Source organism: Suricata suricatta, chromosome 13, assembly GCF_006229205.1.
Source record: "Suricata suricatta isolate VVHF042 chromosome 13, meerkat_22Aug2017_6uvM2_HiC, whole genome shotgun sequence".
NCBI lineage: Eukaryota > Metazoa > Chordata > Mammalia > Carnivora > Herpestidae > Suricata > Suricata suricatta.
The window spans coordinates 71,820,781-71,843,409 of NC_043712.1; the positions used below are offsets into that span (position 1 = coordinate 71,820,781).

The following is a 22,629-nucleotide window of genomic DNA, read 5'->3' on the forward strand; positions in this document are numbered from 1 at the left end:
TGTAGGTGTTTGAAGACTTTAATGTCCTCCACATCGCCATGAGAAAATACTGACAACAGATAAAAAACGGGAAGAGACGCTTCAGCAAAGACCTTCCAGAATTCACAGCATCACTGGTCAAACACTCTAAAGAGAACCGTCAGGTGAACAAAGGAGAAGGAGATTTAACAGAGAATTTTAATTTAACAGCCTCACTGAAAAATAAAGAACAAAGCAACCAAGCAATCTTCTCTTCTCCCCACTAAAAGGAGCATAAAAGGGAACTGCGAACTTCAAAATCTTGCGAGGCAGTTTTCTTGAAAGGGCAGAGAGAGGGGAGGGACACACCATTGCAAGCGGAACGCATACTACGTGAGGTCAAGGATTCTAGCAAATTCTCCTCTATATGCGTTACCAGGCACCATATTATTAGAAACATATGGTATAGAGATATAAACTATTGGGTATTAAAAACATACCTTGCTGTAGAAACACACAGTATGCCACTTTTATCTCTTTATGAGAGTAACAGTATGAAGAAAGATCCTCAGTTTGCCTTTTCGCCCAGAACCCCTAAACACTCACTCCCTGGTCGGTGTGGACTTGGAAGTAACAGATGCAGAACCCAGAACACCCCACCCTGTCATTCTGTAAAGGATCAGGATTCGGCACCTAGAGGTCCCCACCCAGACTCCATGCTGTGTTTTTATGTTTCCAGAAAGAAGTAACTTCAATTTGCATCAATGAGTCCACAGGCAAGTTTGAATACTGAGATCTAGCTAGAAAAAATAGCAGCAAAGGCCAAAATTAGCTGGAACTTACTAGGAAAGTTAAAGGTTTTTTTAAATACTTCCAGTTCAAGTAGAATTAAGATGGCGGCCGTTAAGTCCCACCAGCTCTGCAGAGCTGTGGACATTTTGCTGTTGTTCGTTGAAAAACGAGATCTATAATAATAATCATGTTCACTCAAGAAAGACACTGTTTTGTTTGCTAGGTTTCTGTCGTCATTGCCGAGTTACTGTAAATGTTGTGCGCCGTTCAAGGACAGAGTAGACACTGGTTAAGATGTGTTCATAGCTGATGCATCTCCAAAAAGTTCTTCATGAAGGCAGCCAGCTTCTGAACATCCTCAATCGTGACGGCGTTATACAGTGACGCCCGGATGCCTCCCACGGACCTAGAGGGACCAAGGATGCCCCATGGAGAACAAAAGCATCTAATTTAGCATCAAGACAACCAGCTTTCCGGTTTCCAGTCACTCGCTCCTGAGAGAGACCCGAGGCCAGCATGCCCTACCTGTGACCTGAAAACCCCACAGGTGGCTGGCAGCCTCAAACCTCTAATCATTAGGAAATGCTCCCAAATATAGTGAAGGACCGGGGCGCCTGGGTGGCTCAGTCGGTTGAGCATACGACTTCGGCTCAGGTCATGATCTCACGGTTCATGGGTTTGAGCCCTGCGTCGGGCTCTGTGCTGACAGCTCAGAGCCTGAAGCCTGTCTTCAGATTCTGTGTCTCCCTCTCTCTGACACAGCTCATACTGTCTCTCTCTCTCTCTCTCTCAAAAATAAATAAAAATATTACAAAAAAATTCAAATATAGTGAAGAACCATCATGCTCACACAGAGCCTAGATGAACTCAGCTATCCATGGGCCTGCTGGATGGGGAGAAGCGGGTGGCAACCACTGCAGGACACATGTCCCCCCTCCCGTGTGGTGAGGACACGTCTTTCCACAGAGCATGCAGGGTTAACTTTCTGATATTCTGCTGGAGCAACAGTGATCCTTTCTCACCAGCAAGAGACGGCAACCTCCATGCCATAAGTCATCTAAGAGATCTTGGAAGGTCATTTTGGCAAAAGGCTGTGCCGGGGAATCCTGCTAAGGGTTCTGTAAGCTAAGGAGAGGGGCGCCCGGCTGGCTCAGCCAGCAGAGGATGTGACTTGACCTTAGCATTGTGAGCTCAAGCCCTGTGTGGGGTGTGGAGATCTCTTAGAAATAAAATCTATGGGGCGGCTGGGTAGGTCAGTTAAGTGTGACTTTGGCTCAGGTCATGATCTCATGGTTTGTGGGTTCGAGCCCCACCTCAGGCTCTGTGCAGATAGCTCGGAGGCTGGAGCCTGCTTCAGATTCTGTGTCTCCTTCTCTCTCTCTCTCTCTCTCTCTCTCAGAAATAATAAGTGCTTTGGATTCTGTGGCTCCCTCTCTCTCTCTCAGAAATAATAAATGAATAAACTTTTTAAAAAATAAAATTTTTCAAAAAAAAATAAGGAGGATGCCATCCCCGTGACCCAAGCTTCTGGGCTGGATGTGTACTCACCGATGCCCCTTCAAGGAGATCATATTGAGTTCAAGAGCTTTATCGAGAAATCGTTTTTCTAAAGCATCGTCTCCTTTGGTGTTGCCAATGCGGAATGGAATATTCATCTTGCTTCTATTCTGGGGCTCCACTGGACATCTGAAAAGCATGTTAATTATTCCAGCTACTTTTCCAAACTGTGCGACAGCCATTGACCAATCAACAGAAAAATTGTTTTAAACATTTTGTGATTACGAAGAGAATATTAGTCTGTCCCAGGGCATTTATGATTTTTACTTAAGGAGACCACTCTTGCATAAGGACTGCCTTGTAGGATTTGTACTTAATTTCCATGAGCCTCAGTTTCCTCACCTAAATAATAGAGAGAACACCTCCATTTCAGACTAGCTGTGATAGTTCAGTGGCACAGCATACACAAAGCTTCCCACATACGACAGCCACATGACAAGGTGAGTGACATTCTTTCTCTACAAGGCTAGAGAGAAAAAAATATGTCGGTCCTAATAGTGGCTGAAAGACTTAATAATGAACAGCTTCAAAGCACTTGTCACACTGATTGTCCCAAGCTGTGTGACTTTGAGCAAGTTACTAAACCTCTCTGTTGTGCCTCACTTTCCTCATCTATTGACTAGTGGGAAGAGTAATGGAGCCTACATGCCCAGGTTGACATGAGTATTAAGTGAGCCATGACCTACAGGGAGTTTTTGTGGTATATTTTTAAACGGGGGCCACAAATTCTCTAGAGCTCTCCCAAAAAGAAATGGGGTCTAGGTGTACACACCTTTTAAACCATGTGACCTGCTTTGAGCAAGATACTGCAACGGAAGTGTTGCTGTTCAACTTGCAAGCCGAGGCCTCAAGGGGAATACAGTGTCTCTAGCTGTCCTAAAACATGGCCTCCATATTAGCAAGCCTGAGCTAGCCTGCTGGAAAGAGGCCCATGCCACAGCCAGCGCCAACTCCCAGACAGGTGAGGGAGGTCACTGTAGACCTGTAGCTCCAGGTGAATGGCCACATGACCTTGACTGAATAAACATCCCAGGTGACAGCGGCCGAAGATCCACCCTGCTAAGCCCAGCCCAACCTACTGACCCCAAGTCGTGAGCAAAGAAAATGGCCGTTGCTTTAACCACTGTCTTGCCTGTGTGGGGATGCCAAAACAGGTAACGGACACGATTCAAAATAGTGTCTGGAACATATTTAACGGTGTTAAGTATTAGTTAAATTCAACAATGCCATCTTTTCATTCCTAGCACCTTACTCAGGGCTTATACAAACTCTCAAAAATGGGTGATGCCTGGGGTGCCTGGGTGGCTCAGTCGGTTAAGTGACCAACTTCGACTTCGGCTTGGGTGATGATCTCACCATTCATGAGTTCAAGCCCCGCATCAGGCTCTGTGCTGACAGCTTGGAAACTGCTTCGGATTCTGTGTCTCCCTCTCTTTCTGCCCCTCTCCTGCTTGCCCTCTGTCTCTGTCTCTCAAAAATAAACATTAAAAAAAATTTTTTTAAGAAATGATGCATGAATTTTTATCTAAGAAAGGTTAGAATTTTGACTTCAGCTTCCAATTTGAAAAATAAGCAGCCAAGATTATGTCTCATTGACAATCAAAGCAGACAAATATAAGAGCTGACATCTAAATCCGGAATAAAAGAAGAGTAAAATATGTAATAACCCTTTCTCCATTTTCAGGCCCATCCTGTTTTATTCTTACACTTCCACAGGGTGTGATTCATTAAAATTAAACAGCAAATAAAAGCAGTCTGAGGAAGCCCCTATTAAAAGGTATGTTCTCCCCTAAGGGCACACACATAATTCCTATTAAAGTTAATAAGAGTCAAGTGCACACCTACAGGCAGAAGAGACGCCAAGGAGGGAAACCAAATATCCGGAAATAGGCATTGAATTCACATACCCCCACCTTTCACTAGGTGGTACGTTTCATGGCTGACATTTAAATTAAAAATTCATCAGCTACCCTCTTGCTATTCTGCTGCCTCAGACTCCCAACGGGAGGGTCCAATTATAGCAAAAAGCACGTCTAATTTAAGAAAAAAAAAATTAAAAGGAGGAAGAATGAAATATCTTATTTACAGTTCACCCCCACCCCAAATTTACCCCATCCTAACGCGAAAACAGACGTTAAGAGGAGAGCCGGGCATCGGCACACAAGTAGTTACCTCGTGCCCAGGGGGGCTCTGGCGTGAGGCTCAAGAGGGGAAAGAAAGATTAAACGGGATTCACTGCTCCCCTTCAGGTGAGATGGCTGAATTAAAAAGAACAACGGCACACAGAGGAGAGCGCAGAGTGGGGACACCCGAAGCTGGAGAGACCTGCTAGGAAGTTCTTACAGAGAGGTTTCTTGCTCAGAAGACTGAGGGCCTGTGACTAGGGCAGGAGCGGTGGAGAGCCTCAAGCATGGGCGGCGCACTCAAATGCCCAGTGAGGCCCAGCTGTCCCATAAGTAAGAGCAGGGCTGGCGAGCCACACTCAGCACAAACTCCCCTGGTTACCTAACAGGCGTGACTGTCCCGTTCTTTGCCTACCCAGGAACACATGCTCCTTCTTAAACACATGGCCCTCCCGACCGAAGTCCCCTCACCAGCCCCACTCCACTGTCAAGGACACATGGCTTATGAAGTAAGAAATCTGGAGTTTTAGGGGTGCCTGGTGGTTCAGTCGGTTGAGTGTCCTGATTTCAGCTCAGGTCATGATCTCACAGTTCATGGGTTCAAGCCCCGCGTCAGGTTCTATGCTGACAGCTCAAAGCCTGGAGCCTGCTTCAGATTCTGTGTCTCTCTCTCTCATAATTAAATATGTCTTTTACTACATGGCTTCTGAGTTTTGCGGCTTATTTAGAAAGGCCTCTGGCCTCCCTACACTTTTTTAAAAGCAACTCTCTCCTGTATTTTTTTTTAAATTTTTAACGTTTACTTATTTTTGAAGGAGAGACAGAGCAGGAGTAGGGGATGGGCAGAAGAGAGGGAGACACAGAATCCAAAGCAAGCTCTAGGCTCTGAGCTGTCAGCACAGAGCTGCACATGGGCTCAAACTCACAGGCTGTGAGATCATGACCTGAGCCAAAGTCAATGCTTAATTGACTGACCAACCCAGGCTCCCCTCTCCTGTATTTTCTTATGGTATTCTCTCTCAAAATAAATAAATAAACTTAAAAAAAAAAAAGAAGTATACCATCATTGTACCCACTGTACAGATATAGAAACCAAGTCTGGAACAGTTAGGTCACTTGCTAATAAGTGGAAAAGACGGGGTCCACTGTCCATGTGGGCTCACGTCAGAGTCAACCAGTGCCATGTGGATGGGTAGGCTATGGAATGAACTCAGGGACTTTGATGGCGGGCTTTTCTAGTCTCGGAGTCCGTGCCGGGCTCACTGGCAGAGCTGTTGCAACCTGCTAGAAACTGCCCAGAACTGAGTTCAGTAATGGGCTGCCTTCGAAGCTGGGGAAACCAAAGAGAGCGGGAGCACAAAAATAAGGAGCAAGAGGTGGTAGTAAGTAACAAATTCTAATTCTAGGTTATTCAAATATTCTTTTTTTTTACTGTTTTTAATTTATTTTTGAAAGACAGAGAGTGTGCGAGCAGGGGAGGGTCAGAGAGAGAGACAGACACAGAATCTGAAACAGGCTCTAGGCTCTGAGCTAGCTGTCAGCACAGAGCCTGATACGGAGCTCAAAAGCATGAACTGTGAGATCATGACCTGAGCCAAAACTGGACACTTAACCGACTGAGCCACCCAGGCGCCCCTTGGTATTTTTCTTTAAAAGTGCTCACATCCCTATGGGGCCCTATTTCTATGGTTGGAAGGAAAAGTGAAGTTGTTCCTGAAAACCCAAGTGAGTACAGGAAGAGCTAGGAAGCACCCACTGCAAACGCTGAGCGGGGAGCAAGCGCAAGGCCGCTAGACTCCAGTAACAGGGGCCCTCAGGAACGTCAGGCGCCGGGGTGACATTTTCTGGGCAGGCAGCCCAGGGTGGCTGCAAGTTCCCAGAAAGAGGTTTACTCTGAAGAAGATGAAAATTCTGGGTCAAGGCTGTGCATAAGTAAACGCGAAGTGTTAGGTGGGAAAGTGACCAGATTCCCCAGGGCACAACCCACCTGCCACGTTGGCGTCAGCAGGCTGCCTTCCGGGAAATGCCAGGCTGGGCGTTTGGAGTTTAAGGACCTTGGGGGGAAAAGGAATTCCGGGGTTCCTCAGGGTTTCTCTCCTATGCGTTGCTTTGCTTCTAATTCTCTGGATTTTTCCAGAAGCCTTATTGTCCTTTCTGTCCTCTCATTTTGTGCCTCCATATCTCCCGAGAAATAAATGGAGCCAAAATCTAATAGAAAATTTGGTCTCCCCGTCACAACAGCCAAATGCTTTCACTCACATTCAGGTTCTGAGCACTGCGGGGGTCAGGAAAGATACCTTATTCTTCTGGGCATCCCAGGGCCTAGAACAAGCTTAACCCAGGAACTGGATGGACGGATGAATGGATGGATAGACGGATGGGTGTGCAGATAGATGATGGATGACGGATGGATGACAGATGGATGGATGGATGACGGATGGATGGATGGATAGATGGGTGTGTGGGTCATGATGGACGGATGGATGGATGGATGGATGGATAGATGGGTGGGTGGCTCATGATGGATGGATGGATGGATGGATGGATGGATGGATGGATGGATAGATGGGTGGGTGGGTGGGTGTATAGATGGGTAGGTGGGTGGGTAGATGTGTGGTTGGGAGAACAGAAGACCAAACAGGTAGACTAAACATGTCTCCAGACCTTTCCAGGCCTTCCTTCTCATTCCAGCACAACTATTCCCTCTCAGCAACCCACTCTTTGCTCCCCAAACACAATGTACTTTCTCCCCTCAGTACCTTTGCAGGGGCTATGCCCTGCTTTCCTAAAAATTCTTAAAAGTACTTTTGCCCTCCTCTGACTAACTCTATTCATGCCCAAGGCTCACTCAAGCTCTTTCACAAACCCCCTACACCTCCAGGCAAAGCAGTACCATCTCTCTGCTCCAAGCTTATAGGAACTGTCAATGAGCCCTTGGCTGTCACCTCCTAGGACCATCTCCAAGCCCCCAGGCTGCACTTGGCTGTTGCACAGAAGCAGAGCAGGCAGAAAGCACAGTGTGCACACCTCCCCTCAGACCACATGTGGAGGAGGAGCCTAGAGGCTAAGGCGTCCATCCAAACCCAACTCCCCCAGGGCCTGTGGCTAGAGGTTCACTGCAGGCCAAGAACTCACAGAAACAGTCAAAAAGCATTTTAAGGACAGAGGGAGCCGGGGCATGCTGCTTTATCCTAGCTGCTCTACAATTACACCTCCGCCCACCACCCATGGGTGGGCATCGAGATGTATTAAAAGTTGGGCTTAAAGCATTATTTTGTCCATCCCTCATGGCCCACTGAATTCTCAAAGAAAAATATACATTCTCTAGTTCCTACCAGTCAGTGACTATCATGGAACCAGAAAGAGTTAACAGTCACTAAGGAGGAGGCCTCAGGCTTGGTAAATGAGTATGTGTTTATGTATATGAGCACAAACGTGCGCACACACACACACAGACACGCATGTGGGTACACGTAGACACACGTAGCATAAGGTCTCCTACACCTGTATGCCACTTGGAAAAGGGAGGGACGTGGATGAAAACACCATCTGTCAGTTCCCTGTGTGCCAGCACTGTACTAGACGCTTCACATCCAGCATTCTGGTGAGAGGTCTAGGGTAGGAGACTGGATAGTGGCCCCCGCACAAGGTGCATCCATGTCCTAACCTTTGGAAATAGGGTCTTTAGAAGTAATTAAGTTAACGGTCTCTAGATGAGGGAAACCATCCTGGATTATCTGGGTAGGTGCTAAGTCAGGCAGCCAGCAGGGAGGACACACAACAAAGGTGAGGTCAGAGTCGGGGCGACATGCCACAGGCCACGGAATGCCTGGAGCCACTAAGAATGGGCTCTTCCTGGAGCCTCTGGAGGGAGCCAAGCCGTGCTGACACTCTGCACCTCCGGCCTCCAGAACGGGGACAATGGATTTTGTGGGGTTAAGCCACCAGGTCAGTGAGTCTTTGTTCCAGTTCCTAAGAGACGAATACAAGGCCCATGTGTTCTCTCCGCCCCTCACGGGAGCGGGTCCAGTAGTCAACACACATTCATGAATCATTTGGTCACCAGAGTGTGACTGGCAGAGGGGCACAGAGAGGGGGAGACCCAGAATCCAACACAGGTCCCAGGCTCTGAGCTGTCAGCACAGAGCCTGATGCAGGGCTGGAACCCACAAACCCTGAGATCATGACCTGAACTGAAGTCAGATGCTTAACCAACTGAGCCACCCAGGTGCCCCAGTCACAGAAATGTTTAACTGGAAGTCTCCTCACTCACAGACTGCAGGCCTGGGATGGGAACGCCTGTCCTATATATAATAAAGGAATCAGTGAACTTCCCTAAAAAGGTAGGTGACCTGGCTGAGGCGACCAGGACTGGGTGTCTACACCAAGGGCCTCCGGCGGAGTCCCTCCACAAAGGGGAGAGCTTCCAGCAAATCTGCGTGACTTTTCCCAGGGGGCATACAAAGGCTGCAGACAGTGGGAGTAAGGGTCTGCCCCACGAGGAACTGAGACACGTCCCCGGGAGAGATCTTTGGGGTGAGAAACCACACCACCGCCCAGCAAACAGGTCCCTAAGCCTGGGACTCCGCAGGCGGGGACGCACAAGGGGAGGACCCACCCGCCTCCGACTGCGGGGGCCGCGGAGGCCACGGCCGCCCTGCTCACCGGCCCTGCTCACTGGCACTATGACACCAAGAAGGAGGAACGTAACCATTTCTTAAAGACATACAGCATATACACATGTGAATTTTGAAAATTCACAAGAGGCAAAAGGTGCCTGGGTGGCTCAGTCAGTTAAGAATCCGACTTTGGCTCGGGTCATGATCTCATGGTTCGTGGGGTCGAGCCCCACATTGGGAGTAGAGATTACTTAAAAATAAAAATCTTTGGGGTGCCTGGGTGGCTCAGTCCAACTGGCATCCAACTCCAGCTCAGGTCATGATCTCACAATTCATGAGTTGGAGCCCCACAGCGGGCTCACGCTGTCAGCGCAGAGCCCACCTCGGAGTCTCTGCCCCCCCACCTGCCCCCCTCCACTTGCACTCACTCAACAATAAATAAAACATTTTAATTAATTAATTACAGAAAAGAAATTCACAAGAGGCAAAATGTGAGAGCAAGTCCATCAACTTACATGTAGAATCCTTGCGAGTTATCGATGATGTCATAAATCATCTGCGATTTGACGGAGCTGAGGTTCTCCATGGCGGCCGCCCCGCCGTTGTTCTTGATCCACTCCAGGACCAAGCCCATGACATAGATGCTGAAATAAAGGTTAAAAAAAAATCCATCTAGTTCAGCTCTGCAGAAGTGGAAAGGCATTCAAGCCAACTGCTGCTTTGCAGCAAGCACCCTCCCCACCCCACCCAGTTAACCCTTCACTTCCTACCCTCAGAACCCAGACTTCCGTAGTTCGTACCATTCACTCCTTTATTTTATATTTCTCTGGGCCCATGATTTGAACCGCGTGGTTGTGGAAGACCTGAAACACAGCGTTTGCCTTCTCCACTGCAGAGCCCTCACAGGGGGGCCCCTACCTGGAGGGAGCAGTAGGGTCCACGCTGGGAGCGTGGGCTCCGAGTCCATCTTGACTCTGGTCCCAGTGCTGCCACTAATTAAAAGAACTACCCAGGACTAGTCACCTTGGGAATCCAAAGCCCAGCTTTCCCATCTGGAAAGAGGGCGCCTGCCACCCTATGGTGGACACCTGGCATTTTAGCTGCTCAGATTCACCTACCCCCACGCCTACCTAACGGGCAGATTCGGATCCAGCAGGGTTCCTTGTCATCTGGTTTGAGCTGGGCAGGGCCCCTAACAGGGCCAATCAGAGCCCTCCCTGGGATTCTCTGACCTGGGAGTGAGGACAGAGAGGCAGCCCTGTGTGCAGGTCGAAGTGTGAGACACAAGTAAGAACGTGTGACGGAGACTCGTCTGAGAAAATGAAGCCAAGATGCCAGCACAAAGAAGCAAGGATCAGAAACAGAGAGCAAGCCGAGGGGGATTTGTGTCCCTGGTCCCAGGAGAAGCCACTGCGCCCCGGCCCCTCCTGGAGCTTGGCCGCGTTCCTCTCGGGGCCAAAATGTCAGCTCTGCCACTGTGAGACCTCAAGGCTCGAGGGGACCACAGGAGATGGGTCGGGTGAGGTGCTTAGTGCTGGGTCTGACATGTGGCACACGGGTCACACGAGTGTAGTTAACAGCATCTTCATTACGAAGGGCTCGAAACTACACTGAACACTCATGATGCTGAAGAGCAGTGTGCATGGTTCCCAGTGGCCTCTGAAAGCCCATCTCTCGCTTTTTTTAAGTTTACTTATTTATTTTGAGTGAGACAGAGTGTGTGTGTACGCCAAGCAGAGGAGGTGCAGAGAGAGAGAGAATATGAGAGAGAGAGAGAGAGAGAGAGAGAGAGAGAGAGAGAGAGAGGATCCCAACCAGGCTCTGCGATTTGGGGCTTGAACTCACAAACTGTGAGATCACAACCTGAGCCAAAATCAAGAGTCGGATTGGGTTTAACTGACTGAGCCACCCAGGCGCTCCTGAAAGCCTATTTCTTTAAAAGGAGCAAACGACTCCACGTGCACCTCCCTGAAAGCTTGTGGGGGCAGGAGCACAGGCTCCCAAGGGAAGAAACACCATCTACTTGAGCTGTGAACTTGAAGATCAGTTCTCGCCCATGCACTCTCCAGGAGTGGAACAAAGGGTCCCCCACGGGGATGTGTGCAAGCCAAGTCGCCAGGAGTCAGTGCCCAGCAGAGATCTGGGGCACCAGCCCTGGAAAAGAGCTGCCTTGTTCATGAACACCACGGGGTCCATTCCCACCACGACAGGTTGAAGAGGGAGCTCACAGGATCTGGAAAGCCCTCTAATGGCCGGAAGCTTGTCCCAGGGGAAGCCCAAGGCACTAACTGGCTCACTGAAGGTCTCAACCTGGTAGGTAGAGGACACAGGTTGTTTCTACCCTGGAAGTTAGCAGAAGCGAACACTGGGCTGCTCGGTAGGCAGTGGGCAGAGAGCAGCCTGCACCCCAAAACCGCTAATAGCCTCTCCAGAAGCTCCCCCAGCTTGAGGAATGCGAAAGAGCAGCTAGTGGCAAAAAGGGAAGAGAGCATGTAGTGGAGAACAGCCCCTGAGTAAGTCCAGCTTCCACTGCAGCTCTGCGGATAAAGACTGAGAAAGCAGAACAAAGGGAAAGAAGAAGGGGGCGGGTAGGTATCTTCTAACATCTGGTGTGGGGCCAGGCAGCCTGCTACTTGTTCCTTCTTTCCTTGATCACAATAATCCTGGGGTCAGAGCTACCCATCATCCCATGTGACAGATGAAGAAACTGAGGTTTGGGGAACTTCATTTGGTGAATGTCACCCATTTAGCAGCTGAGAAAGCCAGGATGACAACCCCGGCTGGTCTGACTCCACAGCCTGAGCTCTGTTCACAGTAACCAAGGCATCTGGTTTACCAGGGACCCCAGCCCCTCGGCCACTGCCTCACCTGCTAGTGGGGCAGCCAGGCTGGCATCAAACTGCAGACACGGCTGCCCAGTGCATGTGCTAGAGCAGCTTCGCAGCGCACCTGTGTGGATGTGGTGTGTTCCAGATAGGGCGCTGCCGGCCTCGCTCTCTCTGCCCACCCCTGCTCGAGCTCGCTCACTGACTCCCCCCCCTCTCGCTCTCTCACTCTCTCAAAATAAATAAATAAATAAATGGGGTGGTGTCTGGGTTGGTCAGTCAATTGAGCGTCCGACCTCAGCTCAGGTCACGATCCCAAGGTTGGTGAGTTCGAGCCCCATATCAGGCTCGCTGCTGTCGGTGCAAAGCCCACTTCGGATCCTCTGTCCCCTCCTCTCTCTGCCCCTGCCCCGCTCGCCCTCTCTCAAAGACAATAAAATAAACCTTAGAAACCACAGATACGACACTGCCCGCCCACTCCCCTGTGCCGTGACATGCTCTGGAAGTCCCCTCCAACCCCAAACTGCTCCCTCCCCGTGACCCACAGAAGCACACCCTGCCCTGCCCCGCGATCCAGGCAAAGCCACTGCTGCCTAACCACAGACCGTACCCTTCCACGGCCACGTGTCACTTGCTTTCACCTACAGCTCTGTTATTCTACTGTCCCGAGCTGCTTTCTCACTACGCAGACCCAAGGCTGCAGCAAGGCCCGCGGTCCCCGCCAGTCCTCGGCACCAACGCCCTGTCGTCTCTGGGGCTGCCGTGCTCAGACTCGGTGCTAACCTTAACGGGACCTGGGCCGGCGATGGGCAGGAGGTCCTCCCGGCACCCTGAGCCTCGTCGGTGAAGCATCAGCCGGAGGCAGCCCGCTTGGAAGGCAACGGGGTCTCGCTGTGGCTTCCGATTCATTATCAACTCATGCTTCTACCCCCTTATTCCAAACTCTTCAAGCTACAGGGACCCTAAATGCTTGGTCTCAGTTCTCCCCATTAACCGATTTAACGTGCCTGATTCATGCCTTCACATCTAAAATGCCGCCTGCATCACACCACGTAGGTTTACCACCGAAGCTCGCCTATTACGTTACTAAATAAATCACAGTAGACCCACTCTGTGGAATACCACACGGCAATTCAAAGGAGAACCAACAACTCGAGTATTTGAGGTATTTGAGCTGGTATCGCATAGCACAGTGATCGTGGCAGACTGTGGGGTAGAAAAAAGAAATTCACACAACAGTCTCTATGGTAAAGTTCCGCTCACATACCTGAATACACAGCTCTGTGGATCTGCATACGCCCAGGTAAGAGTCTGTCGGGACCCCCAGCAAGCAGTCAAGAGAGCTTCCTCCCCACCCCGGTTCTGCTCCCTTCAGACTTCTTTGCTAGGGACACATGTTAGGGGCACCTGGGTGGCTCCATCGGTCAAGTGGCCAACTCTTGATTTCAGCTCCGGTCACGCGATCTCCTAATTTGTGTGTTCGGGCCCTGTCTTGGGCTCTGCGCTTATAGCATGGAACCTGCTTGGGATTCTCTCTCTCTTCCTCTCTCTTTGCCTGCCCCACCCTCAGTCTCTGAAAATAAGACAACTTTAAAAAATAAGAATATGTATTACTTTTTAAAGCAATAAAAATACTCTCTGCGCACTAAGGTTTAGAAAAGCACAGCAGAAATCCTCAGAAAAACTCTCCCTGGCTGTTTGTTCTGAAGATTCTAAGGGCCTCTGGGGTTCAAGCGGAGCGAGGCGGAGGCCCTGGGCAGGCCCACACTCCGGCTCTGGTAAAAAAGGCGGCCTTGATTAACCGGGTTGTTTTGTTTCTTATTCGTTACTTTTCCTCACACTACAGCGAAAACAAACGTATACTTACTGGGTCAGAAAACGATCTGTGGGTACAGAAGGAAAGTGGGGGAACCTTCTTGCCTGTGCGTTCGTTGGGCTTAGTGTGATGTACCAAGGGTTAAAACAGAAGGCCCGCTGGATCCTTCATTCCACCCGAATTCACAGCCCAGGGCCACAGGCAACTATGTGAAGCCTCACTCAGCCCAGTTCACACAAAATGCCCAGAGCCAATGGTCATTCAGCTCCGATTTTAAAAGACAAAAAAAAGGGGGGGCTTCTTTTCACACTTGGTGCCTTTTCAAGGACTTGTGTGTAACACAAAGTTCAGGAGTCTTCCGCCTGCCTTATTGGTTCCCATTCAAGGATCGGGGGCAGGGGTCTGGCACAAATCTTCCTATCTCTAATTTGGGGCTTGTTCGCACTGGGCGAGTTAATTCTCTAATCTTGAAGGTTCTAAGTACCAACAAATGAACTCTAAGTTCTTCTAGCCATAGATTTAGGGTAATTGCCCAATTGAACAGACTTTTACTTCTCTCTGGTTCTCTTCTTTCAAAATAAGAGAAAGGAAGGTGACTTCCAGAGGATGTCTTGGTGAGAACACATTTAACCCCATCTTTGATTCAAATCAAGTAGTAACAATGCTGCCCCCAGGTGATCTCAGTTAACATTGCTCTGATGGGCCGGAAGGAAAGGTTTTGGCCATTTTCTGCCCTTGATTCTGGCTCAGCTCCCTCTCCTGAGGCCTGAAAGCTCTGGAAAGGCAGTGACTGCCCCCCCCCCCCCGCCACCAGGGCTACCCTCCCCCAGGTGACCAGCTGAGCTGACTGGTCAAGGCCCAGGCCGAGGCCTGCACAGGAGTTGGTAGGGAGGTCCCCCACGTCAGAGTCACTGAAAAGTCCTCTATATCTCTGGGTCTGACTCCACACACTGTTATCTCCTATCATGTGGTCCTATTTATTAGACAGACTGACCTGCTTTCTCCCTGTTCCCGCTGACTTTTCACCCTTAACATTAACAAACAGCATTTTAACATAATTATTACATTTTTTTAGAATTTGCTTCTGGTAACTCTTAGTTACCAGAGAAAGTGCCAGAGGGTGTGCCCTCCCCCTGCCCCTCTGGGCGGTGCTGTGATCTCAACTTGCCAGCTTTCAGGCCACATTTCAGGTGCAGTGTGCCCCCCTCTTCCTGGAGCTCATGCTGATCTCTGTCTCCCCCTGAGAGACTCCCCGGACGGCAAGCCAGGCCCTGGCCCCACCTTCCAACAAGTAGGACAGACACCGCCTGTCGCTGTGCAGCCTGGCCCCTAAGCCCCTTCCCTGAGCTCCCTGCACCTGTGTCCTCACCCCTCGGTACGCCCAGGTCTCGTTTCCAACTTGGCCAGGGATCAGTGCTGCCTGGAACTGGTCCAGAAATAGGACTGATGGACTGCCCCCACCCTTAACAGAACAGGGTGGGGTTTAGAGGGGACCAGGCCAGCAAGCACCAGAACAGCCCAGTGCCCGGGGAGAGCAGCACACCAATGAGCTGCTGCGCCCCCTGTCAGCTGTGCAGAAATCCAGTGGAAATTTCCATCAGAATTCTGACTTTGACAGGCATCTGGGTGACTCAGTTCGTTAAGTGTCTGACTTTGGCTCAGGTCACGATCTCACGGTTTGTGGATTCGAGCCCTTCATCAAGCTCTCTGCTGTCAGCACAGAGCCTGCTTCAGATCCTCTGTCCTTGCCTCCTCTCTCTGCCCATCCTCTGCTCTCATTCTCATTCTCTCTCTCTCAAAATCAATGAATTAACCTAAAAAAAAAAAGAATTTTGGGGCGTCTGGGTGGCTCAGTCAGTTGAGCATCCGACTTCAGCTCAAGTTATGATCTCACGGTTCATGGGTTTGAGCCCTACATCAGGCTCTGTGCTGGCAGCTCAGAGCCTGGAGCCTGCTTTGGATTCTGTATCTCCCTCTCTCTTCCCCTCCCCTGCTCACACTCTGTCTCTCTCTGTCTCTCAAAAATGAATAAACATTAAAAAATTAAAAAAAAAAAAGAATTCTAACATTGAGGAAAAACCACTTTTCTTTCCTAGAGCCAATTATGTAGAAGATTTTCTAGAAGAAGCCCCTGTCGGGGAAAACTCTGACAAAGTCCCAAACCAGAGGGAAACGCGGCTGCACCAGCCAGTACCTGCCTTTCCACATGCTCTACTGAGAGCGCTTTCCACCCAGAAAAATCCATGAGTGGAAGAGCTGGACTCCAACAGTGATCTCTCCTCCTAAGCCGAACCCTTCAGACACAAGAAATGCACACTGATCACTTCACCTGTGGAGAGCACTTAAAGGTACGGGGTGAACACACGCACGCTCTGGAACCAGGCTGTCTGGGTTCAAATCCCAGCTGTGCCACATCCTACAAGTACGGCCTCTCTGCCTCTGTGCTTGCTAAACGGGAATAAAAAGAGTATTTATGTCCTCGGACACTTGGGAGGATGAAAAGGGTCATACAAACAAAGTATGACCATTCTAGATCATACCTGACCTGAAAGGTAACCCATGAAGTCTGATTCTTCCCTCCCCTGCCAAAGCTCTGGGAACTAGCGACAAGAGAAACAATAATAATAGAACAGGTAACATTTATAAATTACCATGTGCCAACCACCAAGTTTATATGTAAATAAGTAGATGAATGAATAAGTAAATAAATAAATCCTCACAGTGATTCAATCAGGGTACTATTATCACCCCTGGAGAAACTTGCTACCCAGAGAGGTTAAGTGACTTGCCCAAGATCACACAGCTGGGAAGTTGTAAAATCTCCCTGCAGCTGTTAAATCCCGGTGTCACAAGATTTTCACAAAATGCCTCAGGCGAGGGGTTAAAAGACCATGGGGTAGGGACCCTCGCTCTCCCTGCCTGTGCTTTCACAGGCTTTTCTTACTTGGCTAAGCGGAAGCCAGGCTTGCCGACAGGACACCTGCAGGCTGGGTGAAAACCAGCAAGGTGTCTGTCCCGAGCCAGTGTGTTCGCTGCCTGGTGGCCAGGCCTGAGCAGGCCCCGCAGGGAAAGAAAAGAAAGGCGGGGAGGCCTGGCCTTTGAAAGTCCTTTTCCAAAGCTCTGTGAGATACAGATCAGCCATTTTATTTGCAAAGAGCTTTGGGGTTAATGGTAAACCCCCAGGACTATCAAGACCAGATGAAAACACCCCCCCTCCCCAGCAAAGAAAGGACAAGGAAAGCTGACCCAACAGTGCACTGAGGGTAACAGGGGGAGATGAGCTGGGCAGAGAATCCTGATAGGATGTCATGAGCTCATTGGCTCATGAAAACATGCTCTACTTTAAAAAGCTACGTCCTGGGACGCCTGGGTGGCTCAGTGGGTGAAGCGTCTGACTTCGGCTCAGGTCAGGATTTCACGGTTTGTGGGTTCAAGCCCCGCATTGGGCTCTGTGCAGACAGCTCAGAGCCTGAAGCCTGCTTTGGATTCTGTCTCTCCCTCTCTCTCTACCCCTCCCCCACTCATGCTCTGTTTCTTTCTCAATAATAAATAAACATTAAAAAAAATTCTTTCTAAGGCTACCTCCCTCCGCTTTGATGGAAGACAGTGAGACCCGCCTCGGTCAGTCTCCAGGCCCCCCAGTCATGCCCCGGAGGCTGACCTGAAGCACGGAGGTGTGTTGTACAAGGAGCTGTTTCCAGCCTGCACTTTGTAGTCCAGGACGGACGGGCACTCTCTGAGGGCGAACCCCAGCAGGTCATCGCGGATGATCACCACCGTGACCCCGGCAGAGCCTACGTTCTTCTGGGCACCGGCAAAAATGACACCGAACTGAGAAAGACAAGACATGCTGTTTTACATACACTTGGTCATTTTTCGTAACTGCATTCAGATTTCTCAATCTCTTTCTAAAGTATGAGAAGTGACTCTATTCCAATCTGGCTCAAAGTGCATTCTGTTCTCCTAAAGGCATCTGTCCCTGGGACAGGTCAGAGGCCTGCAGGTTACATGTGTGTCTGGTCCCACTCACCAGCAAGGGGCCAGCCCGAGCCGATCACTATAAATATCTCATACATATTCATATCACTATATAATACCCCCTTTCTATACCCAAACCAGTATTTAAAATGGGGCTAAGGAGAGGTGCCCGGGTGGCTCAGTTGGTTAAGCGTCTGACTTCAGCTCAGGTCATGATCTCACTGTTCGTGAGTTCAAGCCCTGCATCGGGCTCTGTGCTGACAGCTCAGAGCCTGGATCCTGCTTCGGATTCTGTGTCTCCATCTCTCTCTCTGTCCTTCTCCCACTCATAGTGTTTCTCTGTCTCTCAAAACATGAATAAATCTTAAAAAAAATTTTTCTAATAAAAAAATAAAATAAAACGAGGCTGGGTGGCTCTGTCAGGTAAGTGTTCAACTTTGGCTCAAGACACGATCTCGCAGTTTGTGAGTTCAAACCCCACACTGGTCTCTGTGCTGGCTGACAGCTCAGAACCTAAAGAGCCTGCTTTGGATTCTGTGTGTGTGTGTCTCTCTCTGCTCCTCCCCTGCTCGTGCTCTGTCTCTCTTTCTCTCTTTCAAAAATAAACAAACGTCAAAAAAAAGGTAAAAACATAAATGCTTTACAGCTATTGCGCCCCCTGGCTGCATGCTCCTCCCCCACCCACCCTGGTGTGCCACCAGGAAAGGCTCTGTGCCCTGTTGATGCTCTTGGGGTGGAGGTGGTGAGCTCATAGCGAGAGGAAGCGCCTTCTCACATCCCCTGAGCTTGGATAATCTGCATCTTCCCTGGAAGACAGCAAGCTACTCCCGATCCGTTGGCCGAAACACTTTCTAAGAGGGATGCTTGAAGGCAGGTAAATTCCCTCAAGGACCCCAGTGTGACCCTGCGAGGCAATCATTAACACAGAGCAGTAACATCAGGACGTAAGCATGCTGACAACCCACAGAAAACGAGCAACTGTCGGCCTGGTCACTGTGAGCTGGCCTGGCTTTGGCGTCTCTGCTGGCCCAGGGCACTCTGGGCCTTTCCGTGCCCTAGTGCCTACATTAAAGTGCTCTTAGGTAATCCGAGACCCCGGGGCCCCCCTCCAGGCCCTTTTACACCCTACCTTGGAAACATCCACTGGCTTGGACAGGAAGTTTGAGGACATGTCGCAAACCAGCACTGCTCCCTCGACGTCGGGGATGAAGTCGAACTCCACTCCGTGCACAGTCTCGTTGGCGCAGTAATACACGTAGGAGGCGTTGGGGTTCAGGCTCCAGGTGCTTGGATCTGGGATTTCTATCACAGAAGAAAAGGTGGAGACTCTGGCCGCTTATTCAGCCCTCCTCGTGCAGATGGGAATGACCAAGAACGACAGCCCGCCCCTAGAAGTGAAAGGCTCATCCCAAAGTCCTCCCAAGTGAAACCTCTCCATCCATGTTGCATTATAATCACCACCAACAACCAAAAAGAATAAATGCCTTTCTTTTGACAGTTATCGGGGGCAACTCATCTTCAAGAGTGGTGTGGTGGGTTATTCGTAGAGTTTTTTTCCAATTACCCAGTGTCCATCCTATGTCCACTGAGTTTCCTCTTGGGGTTCCAGCCTCCCCAGCTCAGCCCATGTAGCTCCAGTGTGGCCAATGCCACTTGCAGTCACATGACTGGCTGGGAACTGGAAATGCTTGAGCAAAGGCATCAAAACTTGGGAGAATAGAAGTCAGGAGCATCTTCTAAAAGGGAGTACAGCTTTCCTGACCATGGACCCACCACTGAGGAGACAAGGAGCGACACCAGGACCTGCAGACACTGTTGGGGCCCTTGATCAAGCCATTCCTGAAGCCAAGCCAGCCCTTAGGTTTTTAGGTGAGAGAACCTATGAATACTCTTTCTGTAGCAGCCAGTGAACAATCGTAATGAATAAAACCATCCAGTCTGAATGGTATCAAACCAACTACTGACAAGAAGAAGGAATTTAAAAACTGCTGGCTGCCCTGGGCAGGGGTAACCTGGTATCTAAGGAGGGGCCACCCACCCATCAACACCCCCGTCAGCACTTCATTATCACCGTTGAACTCAGATCCCAGCACTTACTCGTGTAACTCCCAAGTTTGGGGTGCACGATATTCACGGTCCCAAACTTCTTGGCTTCTTCAGCGGCCTTAGCTGACCAAGATCCTGTCACCACATAGTCGGCACACCTTCCTGCTTTCAGGCCAATCAGGTTTAAGGGGACAGCACTGAACTGGCCACACCCACCTCCTTGCACAAAAATCACCTTGTAGTTGTCTGGAACGGATCTGGGAGGAAGCACAGGTGACGGTAAACAGAGATACACAGGGTGAAAGACGGAGAATGAGCGGTGCTCTACCAGCACTTTACCATGGGTGGATATACTACAAGAAATACGGTAAAGTCCCCCCATGGCTTTGCCTAGTTCTCTCTTCCCTCCTTGGATGACCATGTATCGGGCTCTGAGTGGAAGCCTATCGGGAACGTTTGGAGGGAAGTTAGTGACACCCTGCTGTTCATCTTGCTACCCCTCTCAGACTACATGGCTCAAGGGTGGCCAGCCCTCGCTCCTGCGGAAGAGCACATGACCCGAGCTGGCCAGCAGGGTTTGGTTATGAGACCTTGGCTCAAACTTCTGGCAAGGAGAAATGATTTCTATTGAGGGATAGGATAAACCAGTTAATCCTACAATCAGTGGGGGCCATGTGGTGAAGCCAATATGTAAAAAAGCAGAGCAAAAGATGAAGATAAAGCCCTTCCTGAACATCACCTAAATCACTCCTTCACTTTACAGTTACACACGGTAACACATCCCCTCTTTCCCTTAATCCAAGAGCAGGACACCTGTCACTTGCAACCAGAAGTCCTCAAACTAGATGCGTGTTGGTCCATGCTATGAAGCAAGTGGGCAGTGGTAAAGGATTGTAGATGATATTTTAGGACTAAGCATGTAATCACATACCAACATACATCAGGACTAACAGGGGGGCGCCCGGGGGGCTCATTCGGTTAAGTGTCCGACTTTGACTCAGGTCATGATCTCACAGTTTGTGAGTTTGAGCCCCGCATTGGGCTCTGTGTTGACAGCGGAGCCCACTTTGAGTTCTGTGTCTCCGTCTCCCTCTCTCTCTGCCCCTTCCTCAGCCCAGCTTACACTCTGTCTCTCACTGAAAAATGAATAAGCATTAAAAAATTTTTTGGAAAAAAAAAGACTAACAGGGAAATTTCTGGGCTCCAATGTAGAAAATGGAAGATGATGATTAGAATGCCTCCAGGCAGTAAGAGGCGGCCAGCTCCAGAGGGACTAGCCCGGACCCAAGCCCTTGAGCAAGGCCAGAGCATGGAAACACGTATGGAAGGCAGATGGCTGGAGACAACTTCAGCACCAAGGCAAGAACCAAAGGGCAGAGCAACCCGAGAGGGTTCTGGGGAATGGGTGCTGTGCAGTATCTGGTCCTGAACCGGGTCTGCCTGTTATCATCCAGGGCTTGCAGCCAAGTCTCGTTGGGAGGCTCTAAACATGAGGTTCTCAGCAGCTAGGAGGACTAGGGTCCAGGGCAGGGGGCCAGGCAGGGGTCCGGGTCTATGTTATTCAGATGCAGACAGACAAAAGGGCCAACACCTGGATGTAAGGACAGCAGATAGAAACAGAGCAGACAGGAGTACAAAGTAGGTAGTTGCTTAGGAGAATAAAGTCAGGCCCGTAAAGTGAAAGGAGAGTCCAGTGCCAGGAGGCGAGTCAAATGTCACACCTTCTGGGGCCCAGGTTCCAAATACCCGTCCATGAAGCACAGGGCTATGCTGTGAACAGGACACGGGACCCAGCAGGCAGACCCTGTGTGTGAAGCCACGTGAACAACTTCCGGTTCTGACCATGCGCATTGCACTAGGCTTCCAGGAGCTCCTCACAAAAATGTCCCCAAGCCTGCCCCATCTGGAAGTGTCTCGCCAAGGCAATTTAAAAGGAAATAGTCCATACAATTCCAATCTTGTTAATGAAATAATGCAAACATAGACCCTAAAATGTTAGTAAGAATTACCTCTGACTGGTAGGGTTAAGGATAATCCTAGTTTAATTTGTGACATTCAGGTTTTCCAAAACTTTCTACCATGAACATGCACTAGAGTTCTATGAGCAGAAAGGAAACGTGCATTTTTTTCTCCCAAGATTACCATATTTGTAACGTTTATGTGGCTATGTATAGATAATACATAAATCTCTCACTTAAACAGCAATCTATTTAAGAGTAAGGTTTCCTCTGGGTAAGGAGTGGGGTACAGATAAGCTAAGAGGGACCATTTGAGAAGTTCGTGGAGTGAAGAACTCTTAAAATTACTCAGAGTCTGTTCAAAATGAAGTTTCTATAGAGATTCTGATTCAGCTGGGCTAGAGCCGGGCCCTGCACTTAAATTTTTTAGTACCTCCCTACAGCCAGGTGATTCCAACAGGTGGTCTGAGACTCATGCTTTTAAGAACCAGTAAACTAGGGGCACCTGGGTGACTCAGTCGATTGAGTGTCTGGCATCGGCTCAGGTCATGATCTGCGGTTCGTGGGTTCGAGCCCCACATCGGGCTCTGTGCTGACAGCTAGCTCATAGCCTGAAGCCTGCTTCAGATTCTGTCTCCCTTTCAATCTGACTCTCCCCTGCTCAAGCCATCTCTCTCTCTCTCTCCCTCTCTCTCTCTCTCAAAATAAATAAAACATTAAAAATTTAAAAAAAACAAAAAGAATCAGTAAACTAACAAAGATGACCATTTCTTTGTTATTTAAGTCCCTAGAATGAAAAACCATTCCTAGGTATAATGATTTCAAATCTTTGGAAATATCACATGAAATAAAAACACACAAACACAGGACAGCAAACAACAAAAACAACAAAGCATTATGTACTAATTTAGGGGCTTTGGGAGAATCTTCAAAAGATTATTTTTAATTACAAAATAT

The 22,629-nt window shown here is 49.4% G+C and overlaps 1 protein-coding gene across 1 annotated transcript in view; it reads right to left on the minus strand.

Moving 5' to 3' along the window:
* Nucleotides 1-22,629, minus strand: part of LOC115276470 (phosphoserine aminotransferase) — a 29,060-nt gene continuing 6,431 nt past the window's right edge. The window contains exons 4-9 of the mRNA XM_029920509.1: nt 19,766-19,971; nt 18,798-18,970; nt 17,352-17,521; nt 9,565-9,693; nt 2,299-2,436; nt 1-1,156 (exon numbers count right to left, since the gene is read on the minus strand). Coding sequence (XP_029776369.1) covers nt 1,051-1,156; nt 2,299-2,436; nt 9,565-9,693; nt 17,352-17,521; nt 18,798-18,970; nt 19,766-19,971 — 922 coding nt within the window. The 3' untranslated portion in view covers nt 1-1,050. The remainder of the gene's footprint in view (nt 1,157-2,298; nt 2,437-9,564; nt 9,694-17,351; nt 17,522-18,797; nt 18,971-19,765; nt 19,972-22,629) is intronic.